The sequence below is a fragment of the Nothoprocta perdicaria genome, unplaced genomic scaffold (assembly GCF_003342845.1).
Source record: "Nothoprocta perdicaria isolate Ctin4 unplaced genomic scaffold, notPer1 scaffold_48, whole genome shotgun sequence".
Classification (NCBI taxonomy): domain Eukaryota; kingdom Metazoa; phylum Chordata; class Aves; order Tinamiformes; family Tinamidae; genus Nothoprocta; species Nothoprocta perdicaria.
Genome location: NW_020455732.1, coordinates 1,497,995 through 1,518,735, shown reverse-complemented (window position 1 = coordinate 1,518,735; position 20,741 = coordinate 1,497,995). Strand labels below are relative to the sequence as shown.

At 36.4% G+C, this 20,741-nt stretch overlaps 1 protein-coding gene across 1 annotated transcript in view; it reads left to right on the top strand.

Moving 5' to 3' along the window:
* Window positions 1-20,741, top strand: part of TRAPPC9 (trafficking protein particle complex 9) — a 374,540-nt gene that overhangs the window by 23,727 nt on the left and 330,072 nt on the right. Inside the window, exons 9-11 of the mRNA XM_026047148.1 lie at window positions 12,313-12,439; window positions 15,666-15,811; window positions 19,707-19,792. Of these exons, the coding sequence (XP_025902933.1) occupies window positions 12,313-12,439; window positions 15,666-15,811; window positions 19,707-19,792 (359 nt within the window). The remainder of the gene's footprint in view (window positions 1-12,312; window positions 12,440-15,665; window positions 15,812-19,706; window positions 19,793-20,741) is intronic.

Genomic DNA, 20,741 nt, shown 5'->3' with positions numbered 1-20,741 from the left:
AAAAAAAAAAAAAAAAAAAAAAAAAAAAAAAAAAAAAAAAAAAAAGAGGAAAAAAGAATCTGGACTTTCTTCTGTGCTATAGTGGAGCAATGTGACTTTGTAATATACTGAATTTGAGAAGTAATGGAGAGACCAGAATTGGGTAAGAAAGAGATAGCTGGTTGACAGTAAGACAACAAGTATACAGTGAACTCATTAATTTGAGTTGTCAGAGTGTTCTGAGCTTGTTGTGTAGCATGTAAAACTTTCTTAAAGGTTTTCCATCTTTGGAATGATTCTCTAATGCTTTATTTCCTCTGTGACGTTTAGGTATATAAACAGAGAGCTTGATTTGTGTGTAGATGGAGAAAAAATACCTGTTTTTTGAAAGTACTGGAAGCCTTCTTAAATGCTTTTAATGGAGAGATTGGGAGGAATTGAAGCTGATTAGGAAATTCAGATTAGAAAAGGTCCCCACAGAATAGACTGGCTCTACGTGAGCTTTCTCTGATGAAATGGTTTAGTAGTCTGGATGCAGAAATCATCGAGGAGACTAAGGGACAGTCTCTGCTCTTTTGTTTGAGAGAGTGAACGTGTAGGAGCTGAACATAGTGGAACGGAATTCAGCTGTGTTTGGTTGCAATAGTAGCCTTAAGTCCCTAGAAATTAAATAAGTTCCTTGGATTTTTTTTCTTCCTTGATAATTTAGTAATAAATTTCAGTGTCGTCTTCTTTTTTTTTTTTTTTTTTTTTTTTTTTAAATCATCTGGATGACAGTGAATGGAATTTGTCTGTGGCTGATTGTCAAAAATGGGGCATACTTGTGTGAAGACCTTTTTTGGGAGGGGAAAGGACAAGCAGTGTTTACAAGACTTGGAAAGTAAAAGGTGACAATTATTATGTTAGTGTTCTATTTCTTGGGAAAAATGAAGCAAAAACTTCATGAAATTTTTATGTTTAGTCCAGAATTATAACATTGAACCAATTGAAAGGTTGTAAAAATATTTTTCCTTCACCATAAACCTAGGTAAAAAGTGTAAATTTTTCCAAATTGTTTCCTCATTGAAGATATAGAGAAATGGAGTAAAATGATTTTTTTCCCCCCTTTTTCCTCTCTCTTCTATTTTCTCCTTCATCAGTAGGCAAATGTCTCCTCTTGGTGACTATCCAGCACAGAACTTTGCTGCCAAGCTTTAGCTTTTTTTTTGTTGCCAGTTAAATTCACTTTATTTAGTAACTCTGATCAATTGTAGAGAAAGGAAGAAACTGCAGAGGAACTGATAAACTGGAATAGATGATCTTTCCATCTCAATCTTCTTCTGCTGTCTAAGAGGACTTGGGTTTTCGTGCACTCTTTGATCAATCTTTATAGTTCAGGTGTGGACAGTTTGGTTGAAAATAAGATTTAAAGCTGCTCTATTATTTTCAAATACAATGTTCCTAATCCCAAATCCTAAAATGGTTTGAAATTTTGAAATGAAAGAGCTTGTTTGTTTTTACATTTGAAATTAAGCTTTGAATCTTGTACACCTTGTGTAAGTTTCAGATTTTTTCTATATAAAGCTGACAAAAGTTGAAAATCTTGTGTATCTTGTCCTCAGACATTATAGCACTAAGTAAGCTTCCACATTTGTAAGACCTGTGATAATAGTAATATTTTGTGTGCATTTGTGTGTCTTTGAAAAACTTACCTTAATTTTTGCCTCAAGTTTTTGAATAGTAGCTGAATCTTTTTCTTTCTTTGAAGTACAAGCTAAGTTAAAAGGATGAGATTTAATAACTGTCATGGAGGGTCTCATCTTAGGATGCTCTTGATTCTATTCATAGAAAACAAAGATTTGACAGTCTATTTAAAACAAACTTTTCTTGTATTTTAATTGAGTGGCACTGTTTATTTGAAAACACAGATTTTGTAGCTATTTGCTTGAATTGCAATTTTCAACTAGCAGCCTGGCAAATCTGAATAAAAAGTAGCATCAAGTAAACAGGAGATGTCAGTTACTTTTCTAACAGCAGGAAAGTTGAGAGTCTGCTTTAAAATTAAGCTATTTAGTTATTTAAATATGTGAAATGTAGCCTTCTAGTTAGCAAAAAGAAGTACCAAATCAACCATAAAGGATCTGAAATCTCAAAACATTGTGCGTTAACTCTTTGATAATCATTCCTTCTTTAAAAAGAATTAAGATGTGCATTTGCAAAGCTGCTTTGACTTTAGCCCCTCTGTTTTGTATAATGCGCTTTGAAATGTGTGTGCAGTTCACAGTGAATTAGTTTCGGGGAAGGGCAGATACTTGAAAAAAAGATGTGTGGATTTTTGTTCATAGTATCAACAGTACTTAAGAGGACTGTGGCTTGTGGTGTGTGTAAATACTTCCAATTTAGCTCTTCTAATAAAGCTTGTCTAAACACAGATTACTTGTGAGCAGCTGTTATCCAAGCCCATGCAGATTCCACTTAGAAAGAGCACATGTGTCAACCCTGCAAACTCCCAGATTCTCCCAGACTTTTCTTGAGTTTCCAGCTGTGTCATGCCTGCTATTTTCCTCCTTTTGGCAAGGCTCAGTGCTCCCAAGTAGCTTTTTTTTTTTTTTTTTTTTTTTTTTAACCATTTGTATTTCTAGATGAAGCTAGGAATGCAATTTTTAATTTTTTTGAGTATGAATCACAGAATGGTTGAGGTGGGAAAGGACTTCTGGAGATCATCTAGTCCAACCCCCCTGCTCCAGCAGGGACACACGGTGCTCCAGCACAGGACACAGGGTGGCATCCAGGAGGATTTTGAAGACCTCCAGAGAAGGAGACTCCACAGCCTCCCTGGGCAGCCTGTTCCAGGACTCTTGCACCCTCACATCTCCTCATATGGAAGAGATATGAGGATTATTCTTTTGTTTCAGCTTACACCCATTGCCCCTTGTCCTGTCACTGGCCACCACTGAGAAGAGCTTGGCCCCTTCCTCCCTACATTCCCCCTCGTATGTTTGGTCCTCTAAAAATATTTTCTCTGTTTTATTACATGGGAAATACTTTTCAGTGCTTCTTAGAATAGCTCTGTCATTAACAGTGTCCTACCTTTTGGTTGTGGTGTTTTATTTCTTTTCAGCATTTTATTAAGATGAAAGGTTTGCCTTGGGAGAGCTCTGCTGAGCTACATCTTTTGTACTTGTAATTAGTTAGACAACCAACTTGATACCCTTACCAAGCCTTGCATGATAGCCTTGCCTTTACCCAGTCTTGCATGCAGAGGTCACCTCTCATCTGCTGCCAGCATCCTGGATAGCTTTATTTCTGGGCTGAGGGGGAGACCAAGATCCTCAAGTACTTCCTGAGGCAGGATGCATTTCTTTTATTTCTGTGAATGGATTTAGTCTTTTCAGTAACAGCAGTGACCAGGAAAAAAAGAAATAAACCACGTTCCACAGACAGGATCATAAGGTGCCTCTTAGATTCTGGCAGGAAGATATACTTTTTGTTCCAGTTCAGTCCTCCTTTGCTTACTGAATATGAAATTTTAAGCAATCTTCATTTGTTTGATTTCTTCTGATGTCAGAAAGGAATTGGTTTTAGCCCTAGCAAACTCGAAGGGATATCATGAACTTCAAGGTACCATTCGATACAAGCCTGACCTCTATAGAGCAGGTCCTCATCATTCCAGCCACAGCCCCCGGTTTCTTTAAGCACAAAAGTTCTCCAGTGTACGACTGAACTTGTCATGACACTGCTCATCAGCCAGAGGACACATGGAGTCCTGCATGTGCTAAAGGATTCAAGACTTCTTTGCAGGAGCTGGATATTTCACTTACTTCAGAAGCAAAACTCAGCTCATCAGTCTATTAGGAGGGATTTTTGCTTGTGGATTTTTCTTAATAATATACCTGTGTATGTTTTTCATATCCATATAGGCATTGCACATGAGGTATCTCAGAGTGGCTGACGTCCTTTCTTGTATGTCACGGTCAGTGGGATGATGCAAACTGTTTTTATCTAAGGAATTTTTTTTTGTTCCTTTCAAAGGCCCTGAGTTGAGTTCTCAGAAATATCTCTGGGGCACATTTAGTTGTCTAAATGATACTGACGTGATTCTGAACTCTATGGTGGCAAGAGGCTACCTCAGTTGGAGCACTGCCTATTTCTTGGCACTTCAAAATCCTAAGACATAGTGATCTTTGCCATGCAAACCTTAGAGGTTTGTGAGTTTGGCTCCAGGCCATTTTCTGATGAATGCAGGAGTCTCTTAGCTTCCAGGAATTGCTTATTCTCAGCCTATGCTATTCCCTGATGAGGAATTTCTGCCCAAATTTATACTGGATGCTCTTTTGCTTCCCCATATCCTCTAGATCATTTTTGATGGACGTGTCTGTGTTGGCTGGGCAGATCACTTTGATGCTTTGACAGCTTAGGGTTGTTGGTAGCCGGAGAACGAGGGACTGCGTGTCAATAATCTTGGATATGGGAGAAGTCTGAAATCGCTTTCAGAACCTCTGATCCTTTCAAGACTGCTGTTTTCAGGTGATGGCCAATACAACAACTGACAGGAGCATGAGGTCTCTGCCTTCTGCAAACAAGTGATGAGCTTGATCTTAGGAAAACATCCCTGAACTTGGCATATTTTTAAAAGTTACAGCTAAGCCTAGTCTGCTCGTAATTTGATCATGTCAGACTCGGTGTCTGACAACTGTAAAATATCCCTTTCTGTCTTGTGTTTTGCAAGAAGAAACTGCAGTATTTCATGGACACTTTTATTTATAGAACAGATTACATATGCATTCGCTTTGTGAGATTTAAATTTCAAATCGCTGTGCGAGAATATAGAAAGTAACAAGGAATTTTAAACTGGGCTAGTAGAAAGTTGACAGCTAGACCAAAAGCAAATATGTGAATACTGTGAAACGTAATCCTTCTGCCAAGCATTAACTGGCAGAAAAAAAGACCAGACTTGTGTTGAATTTCCACCCAAAGTCCCAAGAAAATAAAGTCAAGCTGCATGGACAATTGGTAAGTTATACTTCCTCATATGAGTTTTATTCAGTATTAACCAAGTAGTATTTTGTAAAAGGTAGGGATACAGAATAACCTATCACCTGGTGAGCAACAACTCTAATTTTAGAGCTTGATATGATTTAAAATTGCCTCTTGTTTTGAGGGACTGCAGTAGCAACTTGTTACTGTAGATTCACCTCTGCCTATAAGAAAAAAAAGTTACTAAAGGAAGTTAAAGAAATGGCTTTTTTAATGTTGTTAATGTGGAGGCTGTGTAAGATGTCAGAGCAGATTCTCAGTGTGCTCTCCAATAAAATTTATTTTGGGAATAAATTCCCAAAACAATGAAAAAGCAAGTTTAGTTAAATAGCGAAATAAATAGAATTATGGGTAAAAAAAAAAAAAGGTATGCAAGCCAGAAAAGACTCTGAACTTGTTGAAATCATTTAAGTTAATTAATAACTTCTTCAAATACCTCAGAAGCAGGAAGTCTCCCTGTGCTTTTGTGGACCTGAAACGTGACTGATACGTGAAGGAGACAGTCGGGGAAGATTGAAGCATAGCAGGAGAGTTGAGAGCAGGCTCTACTTTAGGAACTGAGATTTCCATGCTCAGTCTTTTCTTTGCAGGGAATAAATTTGAGAAACTCTTGCAATGTCATGAGAAATGCCATATCAGGAAGAACTTCTTCCCTGTGAGGGTGACAGAGCCCTGGAACAGGCTGCCCAAGCAGGTTGTGGAGTCTCCTTCTCTGGAGGTCTTCCAAACCCACCTGGATGCCACCCTGTGCCCCGTGCTCTGGGTGTCCCTGCTGGAGCAGGGAGGCTGGACTAGATAATCTCTAGAGGTCCCTTCCAAACTTGGCCCTTCTGTGTTTCTATGAACAGATATCTCTGTTCTTCAGGAACGGTGCAATGTGGTGGAAGCAAGAATGAATGTAAAACTTGAATCTGGGTGTTTCCTACCCTGCTGTAAAGACAGATTGTAGAAGGAAGATTGTGTTAGGTATTAATGATACCTAACATTTTGTGGTTTTTTTCTTGATTCTTTTTTCTCTGATGCAAGTTTGCTAAGAATGATGCTGTAGGATTCTAATTAAACTTCCTGCATGAAGTTAACATATATGAATAAATAAGATTGGTAGTAATTAGAATTTTTTCTAGGATAACTAACAGAGATAGAAGTTTTGTTGCTTTTTAGTTCCGTGTTTTCTTTAGTGCTGTACTGTAAACTTGAGCAGAGCAGCATTACAAATAATGATCTGCTTATCCTTGACTGTAGTTTCTATGTTTTATGGTGTGAAGGTTCTGGTTGAGACCCAGCTCCAGGAATTTATTAATTTTGAAAGGCAATAAATGAAGGAGACTCAGTAAATCGCCACAAATGCACAGATAGGTATAAGAAAGATTAGAATTTATTTACATAGCACCAAATATAAAGAATGTGCACAAAATATGAAGTTATTTGAACGGCATTTGAAAGAAAAGCTGCTGTGACTAAAATCAAGAGTGACCCAGATTGTCTAATGTTATAACAAACCTGAAAGCCTTTGACACATAATTTACCTTGTTGTAGATTAGTTTGTTGATGAAGCACAAACTGCAGCCTATAGCATATCCAGATCAATAGGTGGAATAAAAAGAAATAAGTGCACATTAAAAGAAAATAGAGCATTGAATGATGACAAAGAATCTCGCTAACTTGATTAAAATCAGTCACAAGTGAAGTGAAGTTTCCAAGCTTTTACTTAGGACTTCCATCTTCATGAAGTTGCCTCTGGTTTTGAAGAAATGTTTAATTGATTAATTGAAAAAAGGGTAAGTGTTCAAACGAACACAAACTACAAAATTTTCTTCCAGGAAAAAAAAAAACTTTGGTGAAGACATACTTCAACTGACAATACGAGGGCATGATGTGCTGTATTTGTATACAGTATAGTGGGAAAATGTCCTGCAGAAATTAGCATGTTCTTCCCGTCATCTTCTGTCTCCATATGTTTCTTCCACCTAAAATACAAAAATCAGAAGTCTCCTAGGATTTTGTCATGTCTATAATTTTTTATAGTCGCTTTTGTTCATAACAGTGTTACGATAATTCTTGACAACCTTTTTATTGGTAAAGAAATTATCTTTGCATAATTTCTTCCACTTTATTTTAAGATTGATCTTCTGGTATTTCTTAGTATGAGAAATGATTGATATTGTTTAGTGGCTTACGTAGTGATTTGGTATCTACAAAACATATTTTGAAGTGTTCAAACTATAAAGACATCTGAAGTTTTCTCAAATACAGTGGAGAAGCAGCTACTGAAATTTTAATGATATGTTTCTGAACTCTGACTTAGTTATATCAATTTTTCATGAGGTTTTGTCTAAAAATACTTTTGTGCTAGCAGTGGATTTCAAGCTCAGTGTGACTTAATGTATACAAATGTTTTATATAATTATTAAAAATCCTGTATTAAAAGATGTTTGCGTGTTCAGACACTCACTTTCATTTTTTTCCCCTGTATTGATCTACTTCAGAAGTAGAAAACATTAAACTGCCACAGATAACTATTTTTTTTGTGTATGTTGAAAACAAAAATCTTTACCAATTTTGCAGGAGAGGGAAAAGCTGATCCTTTCTGCAAATGTGCTGCTACCCAACAAATAACCTCTTTGCCCTCATGCTGTTCTTCATGTGAACAGAGCCACTTTGTTTTATCTTATTTGTGGTGGTCTGTTTGTGGAAGTGGGCCTTACTCACCTGACTACCTGGCTAGCCTAGATTAATTATTTTCTTTTTGCTAACTTTTTCCTCGGAAACTCTGTGGATTTTATTAGTTTTAGTCTCCTTTGTATCAAGTGAAGATTTACTCTGTGTGATCTCTCAGAGAACCAGAATTTATGTAATATCACAGGTATTGTGAATATGCTCTCTACCCGTGCCTTTCCATCTTCCCCATAGGAATAGCTTTTGACAAACTGTGGTATGGAGATCAGAGGTGCTATTTTTTTTTTTTTTGGAGATTCATGACTCTTGTTCATGCAAAGAAAAGGAAGACCCTAACAGTGTCCATATCAGAGGGAAAGGCAAAAAAAAAAAAAAAAAAAAAAAAAAAAAAAAAAAAGACCTCTGGCCCTTACTCACTGTAGTTCTTTCCTTTTTGTCTGGTAGTCTGGTAGGTAGGAATTGTAAAGAAATTGTTCAGGGCAGTGTAAAAGCATAGGTGAGTGTGGAGAGTTATTGCAGCAGAGAATACTGAGAGGAAAATCTAGCATTCAGGGCATTCCCTACAGGACACCTTGTTTGAGCATTGGATCTTGGAGTAGTTTGAATATTTACTTGCTCCACATATTTTTCTCTCTTGGAAGCACAGTACAAATAGATGCAGTTCTGGGCTACTCAGGACAAGAGGGACATGGAGCTTCTAGAGAGGGTCGAGCAGAGAGCGACGCAGATGATGAAGGGATTGCAGCACCTATCGTGTGAGGAAAGACTAAGCGAGCTGGGCCTGTTTAGCCTAGAGAAGACAACACTGAGAGGACATCTGATTAATTTGTACAATACCTGAGGGGAGAATGTAGGGAGGAAGGGGCCAAACTCTTCTCAGTGGTGGCCAGTGACAGGACAAGGGATCATGGGTGTAAGTTGCAACACAGGCAGTTCTACCTCCATGTGTGGAAGAACTTCTTTAATGTGAGGGTGACAGAGCAGTGGAACAGGCTGCCCAGGGAGGCTGTGGAGTCTCCTTCTCTGGAGGTCTTCAAAACCCACTTGGATGCCACCCTGTGCCACATGCTCTGGGTGTCCCTGCTGGAGCAGGGAGGTTGGACTAGATGATCCCTTCCAACCTCAGTTATTCTGTGATTCTGTGAAATGTTTAATAAAAATGTAGAAAATGCTATTGCCGAATTCCTATCAGACTTAATGCAATAGAAAAACAGAGGATGAGCTCTTGCAGATAGGAAAAGACCTGCAGCTCTTGCAGATAGGAAAAAACTGGAATACTGAATTAGTGGATTGATCCTACAAGTCTTGCTAAGACACTTCACTGACAACATCAGATGGCTTGTGGTGGTGACAAATGAAGGTACTGAGTATGCAAATGCTGTGTTTAGTGTCCTACTGCATCTCTCCCAAACTAGAATTTGTGTAAAAGCTCAAAGATCATGAGGATCATTTGTTTGCATCCTGTAATCTAGTGATTAACTATACAGTTGTGCTATGAGATTATGTTGAACAAACGAAGAAAAATGGATACAAGTGTAAATAGTGACGGTGGCTTTATCAGCTTATTTTGTTTGCAGGCATTCTAAGATCCTGATTCTTCAGTGAGTGTGGGAGGAAATTGGAGAAAGATTCATGAATTTTGTTATTTGAAATGAGATAATGGAATTTGTAGGTCATAAAATTGTCAGGAGTACTTGTTTCTGGAAAGTTTTATAGAGATAGAGGAAATGGACCTCGCAGGGTTTGTGTTTGCAGGATATAAATATATATGTGAATGATCTTGAGGAGTTCAATAGGTTGTACAGATAACCAGTGCTGTTGCACTAATCCGCAGGGAATTTGGTCAGATTGCAAGGAGGTTCAGGATTGCCAGTGTTCATGTTTGAGCCTTTAGAAAACAACCCGTCATTTCTCACTCAGTGAATGAATTGCTGTAATCCCTACATGAGGGCATCCAGCAGTGCTTCCAGCTGCAGTGCAGCCTTTTAAAGCAGTTGAGCAGAATTCACAGGTCAGAGGATCAAGTGCTGAACGTTTTCCTACTGACGTATCCAAGCATGAAGATACTAGGTGGGTAAAGAGCCCTCAAAAGAGTAGCTGGTTTCCATCCCTTTGCAAAGAGAAAGGTAACTACTGGTGGTATCTTATATCTTTCAGCCACAGGCAATCTTCCTAGCTGTCAATCAGGGAACTTGAAAAGATTCTCCTGTAAGGTTGGTGCACACTTTTTATTGTGTCAAAATAGGATGAGAGCCAGGCAGATGCTAGGAATGCTCGGGGAGCTGTTTGGAAACAAACAGTCCTGTCTGGTTATTGGTTGGGGTAACCACTAAGGTTGGATGCAAATGTGGCTGTGCAATAAGTCTGTGACATTTGTACATGCTGCCAAGGTGCTCAGGTAAGGCAGAAAGGCTCCCACAAGTACTTTCAAACGTGGACAAGATCGATGCTCTTTTTGCTCTTTTATATCAAGTGTACTTCTCTATGCACTGCATCGATGGAGGTTCCTTTAGCATCTCAGTTGTGACCTCATGCTAAGGGGAGAGTCACAGAGATGCCAGCTTGGTAGCAGCAAGGTATGAATTGCCTTCAATATCATATCAGGATGGAATGAGGCCCTGTTTGAGCTTTGTCTTTTGTGGAAAGCAGGCTGAGCTCATGCTGTGAATGAAAATGCAACCCTGAAATCTAGAAATAGCCTCCACTGAAAAATGGCAATGTTCTTTCTTCAAATGCACCGGCTGACAGAGTTTTGCACTGCAGCCTTTAGGAAACGAGAGCTGATTCCTTAGCGTGACAGACCTCCCATTTCAAGCAGAAGTGGAGCGCACGCTGTGCTGGTGTTGTCATCACTCTTTCTTGACAATTGTGCTGCTTTGTATCTCAGTAGATGCTATATATACACCATATATCCTTGCTTGGTATAAAATAGCAAAATAACATTCTGAATGAGAGTGCAGTAAACAGAAGCAGTTTGCACAGCAGTGTCTGGGCTCTGCTTAGGGCTTTTGAGGACCTTGTGGGAAGTTGCTGAGGCTTTCTGGGAACCCCTTAAGACCTAGAGGGTAACTGGCCCCAACAAGAAGGGAGAGATAGACAAGGAGAGCTACAGGAGGTTTTAGCTTCTTTGGTGAGAAGTTCTAGCTACGTGGAGTTCCTGCAAAAGGTGTGCTTCAGGTAAGGGAGTTCAGTGGCGGCCAGTGATAGGACAAGGGGCAATAGGTCTAAGTTGAAATACAGGAAGTTGCATCTCCACGTGAGGAAGAACTTCTTCACTGTGAGGGTGACAGAGCCCTGGAACAAGCTGCCCAGGGAGGTTGTGGAGTCTTTCTCTGGAGGACTTCAAAACCCACTTGGATTCCACCTTGTGCCACATCTTCTGAATGTCCCTGCTTGAGCAGAGGGGTTGGACTAGATGATCCAACCTTCCAACCTCAACCGTTCTGTGATTCTGTGTAAAGAAGTTTTGCCTGCAGGTGAAGGAATTAGGGGAGAAAGTCAGTAGCTTGCGTAGCATCCCTGGAGATGAGCAGAAGACATGCAGGTTGTTCTCAGAGACCATACATTTCAAGTGTTCCAAGCACTTACAACAGTGGAGTTCCTGGAGGTCTCTGGGAGGTCATAACACTGTAGAAGAAGGCTGGACACTGGTCAGTTCTTCTTGGAGGAGGCCCAGCTCTCAGTTTCTCCTCATAGGAGAGATGCCCCAGTCCCTTCATCAGATTCATAGCCTAACGCTAGACTCTCTTCAATTGCTCCATGTTTCTCCTACGCTGGGGAGCCCAGCACTGGGCACATTTTTATTCAGTTCATGAAGGTATGGTATTTTATTTTACTCATGATTAAAGAAAGTGCTGTCCTATTATAAAAACAACCTCCCCTCCCCCACACATAAAAAACCCATCACTTTTCTTACCAATTTGAAACTCTTCCTTTTTGCATTTGCACTCAAAGTGAAGCTTTAACACTCAAGCCAGATAATTTTACTAGAAGGATTATGGAAACCTGGTTTCATGCATGTTTACTAGAACATTCTTCTATTTTCAAACAAAACCAAAGCAAAATTCTATCATTGGTTGTTGCAGTTCAATAGCATAGTATAGCATATTTGTTTTAGAAATGATGTAATATGAGGTTACCATAGAAGTAATTTGTTTCTCCTTTTTGCCTTTGGAATTGTTTCAGCTGATGTTTCAGAACAGGGCGTGTTCACATAGTGATATTCTTAATAATCTTAAAATACTTATGGCCATTTGTTTTGGAATGTGGATTTTCTAGCAAAATTGCAGAAATTATTTTGTGTTGGTAGAAAAAAACTAACAAAATTAGGTATACACTGAAGCTTAAAAAATTGCAGAATGTCAATAAATCTGTCTTTCTTAGGATAATATAATTATTTTTCTTATACTCACTAAGACTTGTGGAGCATAGCCTGTAAGCATGTATGGAAATGGAAATGTGCGAGATAATAAAATTTTTTGGCAATCTATTAGAAAAATTTTGTATGAATGCTTTTTGCATTCATACAAAAAAATCTCTGAAGGGTAGAGAATTTAGTTTATGACTTTAGTTTATGACTTCATTTTAAGCTTTTTTCATATAAGCTTGATTTTTTTTTTCTTCTAACACCTTTTTCTCTAGAAAAGAAGGATGTAACCCAGAGCTTGGAAAGCTACACATCAAAATGTCCTGGCACCATGGATGTCATTACTCTTCCAGATGGCCTGAAGTTACCTCCAGTTCCGTTCACCAAATTGCCTATTGTGAAGTAAGTCTCCAAAATACAACCTTTAAGTTTTCCACCATGTCTGTCAAATTGTAAGTGATACTAGAAAGATATAAGCTTCTCAGTTCACATAAATTCTTCACAATAATATGAGAAAATGTCAAAATGTCAATTTTGTTTGAGAAATTCTTAGACCAAAAAGGATCCTTCTAGTAGAAAGTATGTTCCATAGTCTTCAGTGCACCACTGATTACTAATTCTAATCTTTAATCTTTAGATTGAAAGTAATCTAGATTGAAACACAGTATGAAATATTAGAACAAGAAAACAGTCATTGGACACCATTAATGGAAGGAAACCTGTGTCAAGAAGTGTGTTCTTGATAGAAAAGTAATTGCCCTTTAGAAAAAAGGTGAAATTATTGGAAGGAATCCTCAGAGATTTGAGTTCTCATTGGTGGTCATTAAACATTTCATGTTTGCATATTCAAAAGAGATATTTAAATTCTAGAAAGAGAGAAAACTATTATTATCTTCAAATTATTTTCTATCTCTGAAAGGAAAAAGAAATGTCTGTTACATGACCATGCTTCATATAGTTTACTATGTACTGTATAACTTTTTAATTGTATTTGTCATTCACTGAAGAAAGGCACCAACTATTTCTGATGGATTTAACTCTATAGAGTTTACTAAAGGATTTAACACTGAACGCTGTGTGTTCACATTAGTGATTTAGTGTGTGGGAGGTACTCTTTGTAGAGCAAGTTTGACCTAAGCATTTGCTTGAGGTTTGCTTGTGTGGGATGACACACACCAGAGGTGACCTGGAAGCAGGAGCTTGTCTATTGGGAGAAGCTGGGCTCAAGGTTCAGCACTTCGATGATCTCCCTAGATACCTGTTCTATTATTGACTTGCTTTAAATAGTATCACATTTTAATGTATTTTTGTTTAGCCTTTGGAACCCCTTTTTGTCATTTCAAATGTGGTGGTGCAGTCCGGAAAACTGCTTCATGAATCTTTAATTCTTTCGATGAAGCCTCAAAAGTTTGTGTTATTGGATTGGAAAATATTTCATTAGAGCATAGTGTGAAATCATCATCTAGTATTTTCTCCAAGACGTAATAAAAGAATCTATTGATTTGTTTTTATATCACTCAATTATATTTTAATAAGTTAGTTATATTGAAACTCCTGTTTTTGCTAAAATACTTAAAACAGGAAGATTTTTCTTCTTTTTACCACTGACTTTTAAACTGTCCTTATAAATTTTTCTTACTACTTTAAATTTACTTTAATTACTGCTGGTTTTTCTTTTACTTCTTTAATTTAGGTGTAGTGTTGTTATTATTATTATTATTGTATTTTCTCTCTAAGAAAGGTTGTTTTTAATTAGCACAGTGTTTGTCGAATCAAATATTTTCGTCTTCTCAGTCTTTCAGCAAATGAAATTATTTTGTAATTCCTAATTGTTGCTTGTCAGGAGTGCTTGACTGGAGGTAGAAGGCTTAATTTTTTCAAGCTTTCCATTCATAGGAACTGAAAAACCCCGCTGTATATGTGGTTTAAGAGCATTCATGCCACAGCTGTACATTAAAGAGGCTAATTTTTTAATTCAAACCAAGTCTACATAATAACGATGGATGGGTCAAAGCATTTTTGTATTAAAATCCCACTTTATTAACAGTTCATCTGGTTTAACTTTATTTCCCTCGAATGTCATTTGCATGTTTTGCTGTACATTGCATTCTAATTGGTTTCAAAATCCCATCAGAAGAGTTAATGCATTAATTTTAACAGTTGAAATATTCAGAATTTTATCATAGTTTCTCTTTATTTTTCCGACTCATTGTCAGTATTTTCATACTTGAGTGTGTCGCTGGCACTAAGCATTGCCAACAGATAATGTATTGATGTGATTTATTTCTTGTCCTGAAATATTTCTAATGTTCTCTAATAACTCCTTACTAAGTGTTATATCACTGAAATAACATGTCTTTGTATTATTACTCTTAACAGCTTCATTATTTTTCAGCAGTGCCACATTATGGTGAATGATTTGGGTAATTTTTAAGATAAATTTCTCTCTTATATGTATACCTTTTATTAGTGGGATACTGATTTGTTTGGTTTCTGTAACTGTTATTCGTTGTGCTGAATTTATTGGGCGTTTCTCAGGACTTAAATTACTTTCGCTTTTTCATTAACGATTTAATGTTTTAAAAATAAGAATACTTCTGTAACTTCAGTAAGTTAATGACCTCAGTTATACCCAGTGCATGATGCAAAGTCAGCTTAGCATGTGAAAAGAATTGTTTTAAAAAAAGAAGACACTTGATTTTAATTTATTTTTCTATGACCTTTACAACTGAGAAAGGCAGGTTTCTTTCTTAGTACTCCAGTGCTGTTTTCATAGTGTTTGAGCAATTTAATAAAACATGAAAAGTTAATCATGTATTTAACATGCAGAGCCTCTTTGCTATATTATAACATTAGCTAAGAATTCCAATGAGAACTTCCAGATTAGTAAATGGATTTGGGAAAGGAGGGAAAGAAAGAAATTAGTCCACAAATAAATTGCAATTTTGTAGGTTTCTTGTACCTGGCTTCTTAATTGCTATAAAATATATATTATCTATATATTTATTTATAAATATCTGTATAATTATATAATCTATATAATTAAGTATAATTTAAAAACTTCAGATTTTTTTTAGCAATATATTTCATTCTTTTATCTCAGCGTGGTGATGCCTGTAACAATTAGCAAAAATTGCGTTTACTCTATGAAAAATATTTCTTCTTTGAAAACCAACTTAGGAAAAGTGGGAGCTTTTAATACTTGAGTGATTATAAAAGGATTTTTTTTGTCATTTTTTAACAAAAATTATGAATATTTTACGCATAATAGAAGGTGGCGCAGAAAAAATGATACTGTGTTAGAATGGTGCCTCTGTTCACCTTTTATATTTAAAATTAATTCATGCTTGTCTTGGAAGCTATTAGTTGGTTTTTAAATAACTGATTTTGCTCATGTTGTTTTTGATGGTTTCTTAAGAAATTTAAATTTTCTTTAGTAATAGTTTTCTCAGACATTTCTGAATTTTTCCTTTAATTTCTCAGATTCCTGTTATCTTCTTTTTTTTTTATCCTTGGTGTTTATTTCATATTTTACCATTTCCAGTATTTTAATCAATACCAGAGTGTCATTTGGTATTTACCAGCATCATTTTTGATATAATCATCACAAAATATTTATACTTTACAGATCTGTGAAGCTCTTGAATCTCCCCACCAGCCTCCGACCTCACAAAATGAAAAGTTTACTTGGTCAGAACATGACAACCAAAAGCCCCTTTATATATTCTCCAATTATTGCACACAACCGGAGTGAAGAACGAAGTAAGAAAATAGGTAAGAATATTTTACAGTATTTTCAGTGTTTTTGTTAGGTTGTAAAATGTTTTCTCAATCAAACTCAGATTGACCCTGAATATAGCTGCTTGTGTTTGAATTAATCAGCTTGCCTGACAGAAGCAAAGCTTTGGTCTCCCAAGTGGTTTTTGAATCCAGGAGAGAGTTTCACCCAAAATCGGAAGGGGAGTGAAGTCTTAGTAAGGGGAATAAAATGTTTTTCAGGGGAGATTAATGATATTTTCTTCTCGGACCAAGAGAAATGATGCAAAATTTAATTCTTACACATTTTCTTGTCCACTGGTCTTGAGCCAGTGCCCAAGTTGTGTTACATGTTTTTCTTTTCCGATGGAAGTAGCATCATGGATATGAAGAAAACAGAAGTGGGATTTCATTTCCTGCCCTCCTTTTCCATGTGTGAACACATGTGAGAGGGACAGGGAGTGTTATCTCATTCCCATCCTCTTCCTTTTTTTTTTTTTTTTTTTTNTTTTTTTTTTTTTTTTTTTTTTTTTTCTTTTTCTTTCAACAATTTGTCTGGTTTGTTGGGGTTGTGTTTGGCTCTGCAGTTCATCCTTGATACTCCAGGCTTTTTCCATACCATGTGCTGGGTTAGCTCTTGGTCTTAACTCCCTTGGAGGTGAACCCGTGATTAGGGTTAAGGGGGTAGCCTCCACCTTTCAAAAAAAAATGCACACTTTCTAATTTGTTTTGTGATAATGTGTGTTTTCCATGAGTTGCTGCAACATGAGAGATTATGAAAAATGCAGAGAAACGGGTTATTATCTGGTAGTCTGGTTGGGCATGATTTAGTGCTTGCTTTGCTGCAGTCCTTTTATTCTTTTTTTGATTTCACAAGATGTCTAAGAAAGGATAAGAAATTAAAAATGTATTTCTGTGAGAACAGCTAAAAGTGATTTTTTCTCAAGAAATGACATTTCTTTGAAAAATAGTTCCCATTTGTCCTATTAATTTCTTTCAAAGAAACTCAATTCATGATTAATTTTTTTACATTGAATCTCTTAAGAGATTTAGAAAAACCTTGTCACAGCCTTTTGTTAAAATATAACCATGTCGCTAATCTTGTCAGATAGTTGTTTTATGTACTAGTCATGTTCCTTCATGGATAGAAAAGGGAAGCTGTGTTTTTAGAAATTCAAGGTTTGGTTATGCTCTATATGTGCCATCAAAATTGTATTTTTAAGGGCAGATTCTTCCTTTAGGTTTTCTGCAGGCCAAGGAGGTGCTTGAACTGCTTGTGATCATGTAAAGTCTTAGTTTTTTACAATATAAACGTCATTTCTGATTTACTTTTCTGATGTTTAATTCAAACTCTCACAAACCAAAGAACATGCAGAACAAACTCAGGTTCTTTTCTTGCAAGAAGCAGAAAAAATTAACATACTTTCAAAATAATCAAAATATTTTTAAGACCTACATTTAGTGGTGTAGTGATTTATCACTGTATGGATATATTTAAAAAGAAAACCAGTAAATAATCTTCCTTTTTCCTTTATGGATAATAGAATGTATTTTTCTGCTGTTCTGAACTACTGGTAGCTCTCTGAAGATTTTGCAGATAAACTTGGTTTATTACCCAATGTATTTTGTATTGCTAGTAAGCTGTATTTTGCATAAATGATTGTTGCACCAAGGAATATCAAGTATTTCTGACAACAAAAAGCAAACAAAGGCCCTTAGAAAAAGTCCTCAGAAAATGCTTGCAGCTTTTGAGGTTTCAAATTGATAAGCTTTTCTGATTCGAAACAACAAATTGGATTATTGTATTCTGGTTAAATTGCTTTAATGCCATGCTTGTTAGGAGAAATAAGCTCCCTGGTTTTTGACATCAAGTGATTTGTGTTTTAAAAAAATGTTAGTCTAAAGCAGCAGGAATGTTTCATTAGAAAATCTTGCAACAGATCTGTCGTGAGAGTCACGTTTTAGGGGGAAACAATAAGACACGATTATTTTTGCCCACAGATAAATTGTAGTAGATTTGTAGGGGGCTGTTTTGCACAGAGAAGGGGGTCAGAACGAAAAATGGAGCTTAGACTTGGATCTTTGTAGAAGAAACTTGTATGTGTCTGATTCAGAGGGACACTCAGAATGATCAAACCGTGATCAAGCCAAGATGACCAATTGAATGATCATTTTGAATTGAATGATCAATGATCAAGCTGTAGGTCTCCAGCATCTCACTTTTCCAGAGTCACTTTTTATGTGTTTGTATGTTTGTGTGCTGGATGTCTTTTCAAAAGGGATCTTCTCACTGCACGGTTGTCCTTCCAATCTGGAAGTTACCCCAGTTCCCTGTCACTGAAGGACCTTTCTGCACTGAAGCAGCTGTACTGGGGGGGTCAGTGCTTTGCAGCTCTGTGCAATAGCATTTCAAAGCAACGACCAATTTCTTCCAGAAGTGCAAAACACATGAGACATTTTGTATGCTAATAAAGCTAACATATAGATAAAATTCAACCAAACAACTCATAGAATTATGCTTTTGATCATTTGGTTTTAATCAGTTTTCAATTCTGAATTTCATAGCAGTGTAACCTGTTCATATCTCAGAAGGTAAGTTTTTAAATTCCACTTGCATTAATTGGAGTCAAACATTTGCATTAAGAACATCTCCCTTGAGCTGTCTAATGCTGCTTGCAAAATGTAGCCATGTAGTTAAATGATTATGAATGTGTAATTAGATTACAGACAGTTTTAATTGTAAATTACAGTCTTAACAATCGTGGTTTATACAGGACACTTCTAATATCCTTCTGAAAAGTATTAATAAAGTTCATTAAGATTATTAAGTGAGTTAAAAGCTAATTTATGTGTGTTAGAGCTTAGATGGTGATCATGATTTAGTGAATCTATTTAATACCCATCATTAAATCATCTTTTGTTTATTAGGACTATGGTTGCTCAGCTGATAGGAAAAATATTATAATATTCAGTTTAAAGCCTGGATGCAAGGTGCATGTGTCCAGCAGTGAGAAATTTGGAAGGTAGACAGTAGCTTGTGGTCTGAAAAGCTTGAGAAATGCTGATGTAAAATAGTCTTTGTGCAGTAAGCAGTTCCTCAGAAATTTCATCTCTGCTGTTGACCTAAATTCTTTAAATTTCTAGCCTCCTTAAACTTAAAAAAAAAAAAAAAAAAAGTAAACTTGACAGGATTAAGCATCTTTAAAGCCAAATCTCTGTCATTGAATCACTAAATTGAAATACAAATTGTAAATACAGCCTATTTCTTAATCTCTGCTCTGTTCATGTGTCTTTCCTAAGTCTTTTCAGGAGTCAATAATCTGCATTATTGATTAAGCCTCTGTTTTGTGAATCTCAAAAAACGTATATCTATACGTATGCATCTAAGTGTCCCCTATCACAGCATTTCCTACACTTCTTTCCCACAGAAAATTAATAGGAAGAAACTAAGGTACTACCTTCCTGTTGCACAGTCTTTTTCTCCTCAAGAAGTAAATAAAAGACTATTCTAAATTACTGTCAGCTAAGTATATATGAAGATATTTTCCCAATACTATTAATTTCTTCCTTCCTTTATTCTTCACTGAGTATCTGGTTGCTTTTTATCCAAGTCTCTGTTTTACAAGATGATACAAGTCTACACCTAAAGCCACATATACAAGCTCTGAGTTTTTAATATTAAGGCTGTGTTTGAGTAAGTATTTTGAATTCATGCCCGAATTAATTTTAATTTTACCAGTGTAACGTTGGCACACAGTTACATCCAAGTGAGATCTTGGGTTATGGAAGTTAAAAAGGGATTTTAAGTTAGAACATAAGATAATAAAGCAACACAGCTCAGCTGATGCTACTGTTTGTTTGTAACACTGTTATTGGGCTATTCCTGTATTAATTCTTTAATTGTTTGATACAGATTTCCAGTGGGTCCAGGGAGATGTGTGTGAAGTCCAGCTGATGGTGTACAACCCTATGCCTTTTGAGCTGCGAGTAGAAAACATGGTATGTAGCTTTCTAAATTTTCCTTTTTATTTATCTTTTGGGAAAAAATCCTGGCTCTTTTCTAAGCTGAACTTTCAAATGGTTTTCTGTGTATCACATAGTTTAAAAATTGCTTAACTTCAGTTTAACAATGCAATAGTGTCAGTTTTCTCCTCGTATTTTGTGGTGGTATTGTGAAATAAAAATCATTGTCACTCCGAGTGTGTAAAAACTTTACTTTTGCCTACTTGTAAATCAGCCCTGTACCTCCTTGTGCATTAATTAGAACTTATACTGAATAATTTAAATACTGGCTTTCAAGCAGTTGCCATATCCCTAAACATAATGGTTAGTGTATTCTTCCTAATGCAGTTTGCCATTGCTATTCAAATTCTGTTTTTGTCTATTCTTTTTTAAAAAGAGGAATTTAAATAATTGATTCTAAAATGCCATACTTTTTATTGGAAACTTCAGCTCATGGATCTGCCACTCCCAAAGATGTGTGTTATTTGAAAATGCAACAACATACAGCGATCAGGAGGGAGAACAGAAGGCTAAAATACTAGACAGGGTTTGGGTTAGAAAGGAATCTTTTGCTCAAACCCAAACCTTCTGCTTCAGGCAACTGTGTGATATTCCTTGTGCACAGCTCATGTTGTATCCCAAAAGAGACTAGGTTGGTTTTGTCCTCTAGATACCAACTAGACAAACTTTCTAAAATTGTGATCCCTTTAATGCCTAGAAATCTCCTAATTGCTAGTCCAACTTCACATTCATTCATTTCTAAGCCAGTGTTAAATAATTTTATGCTTTTCCCAATATTTAATACAGTTTTTAAAAATAAACCAAGTCTTTTAGAGACCATAATTCCGTTTAGCTCTCTGAATTAAGGTATATATGTATATATGTTTGCTCAGTATGTTTGATTATCTATTGATAGGTCTGTCACAGTGACTAGTCGAACAGTTTG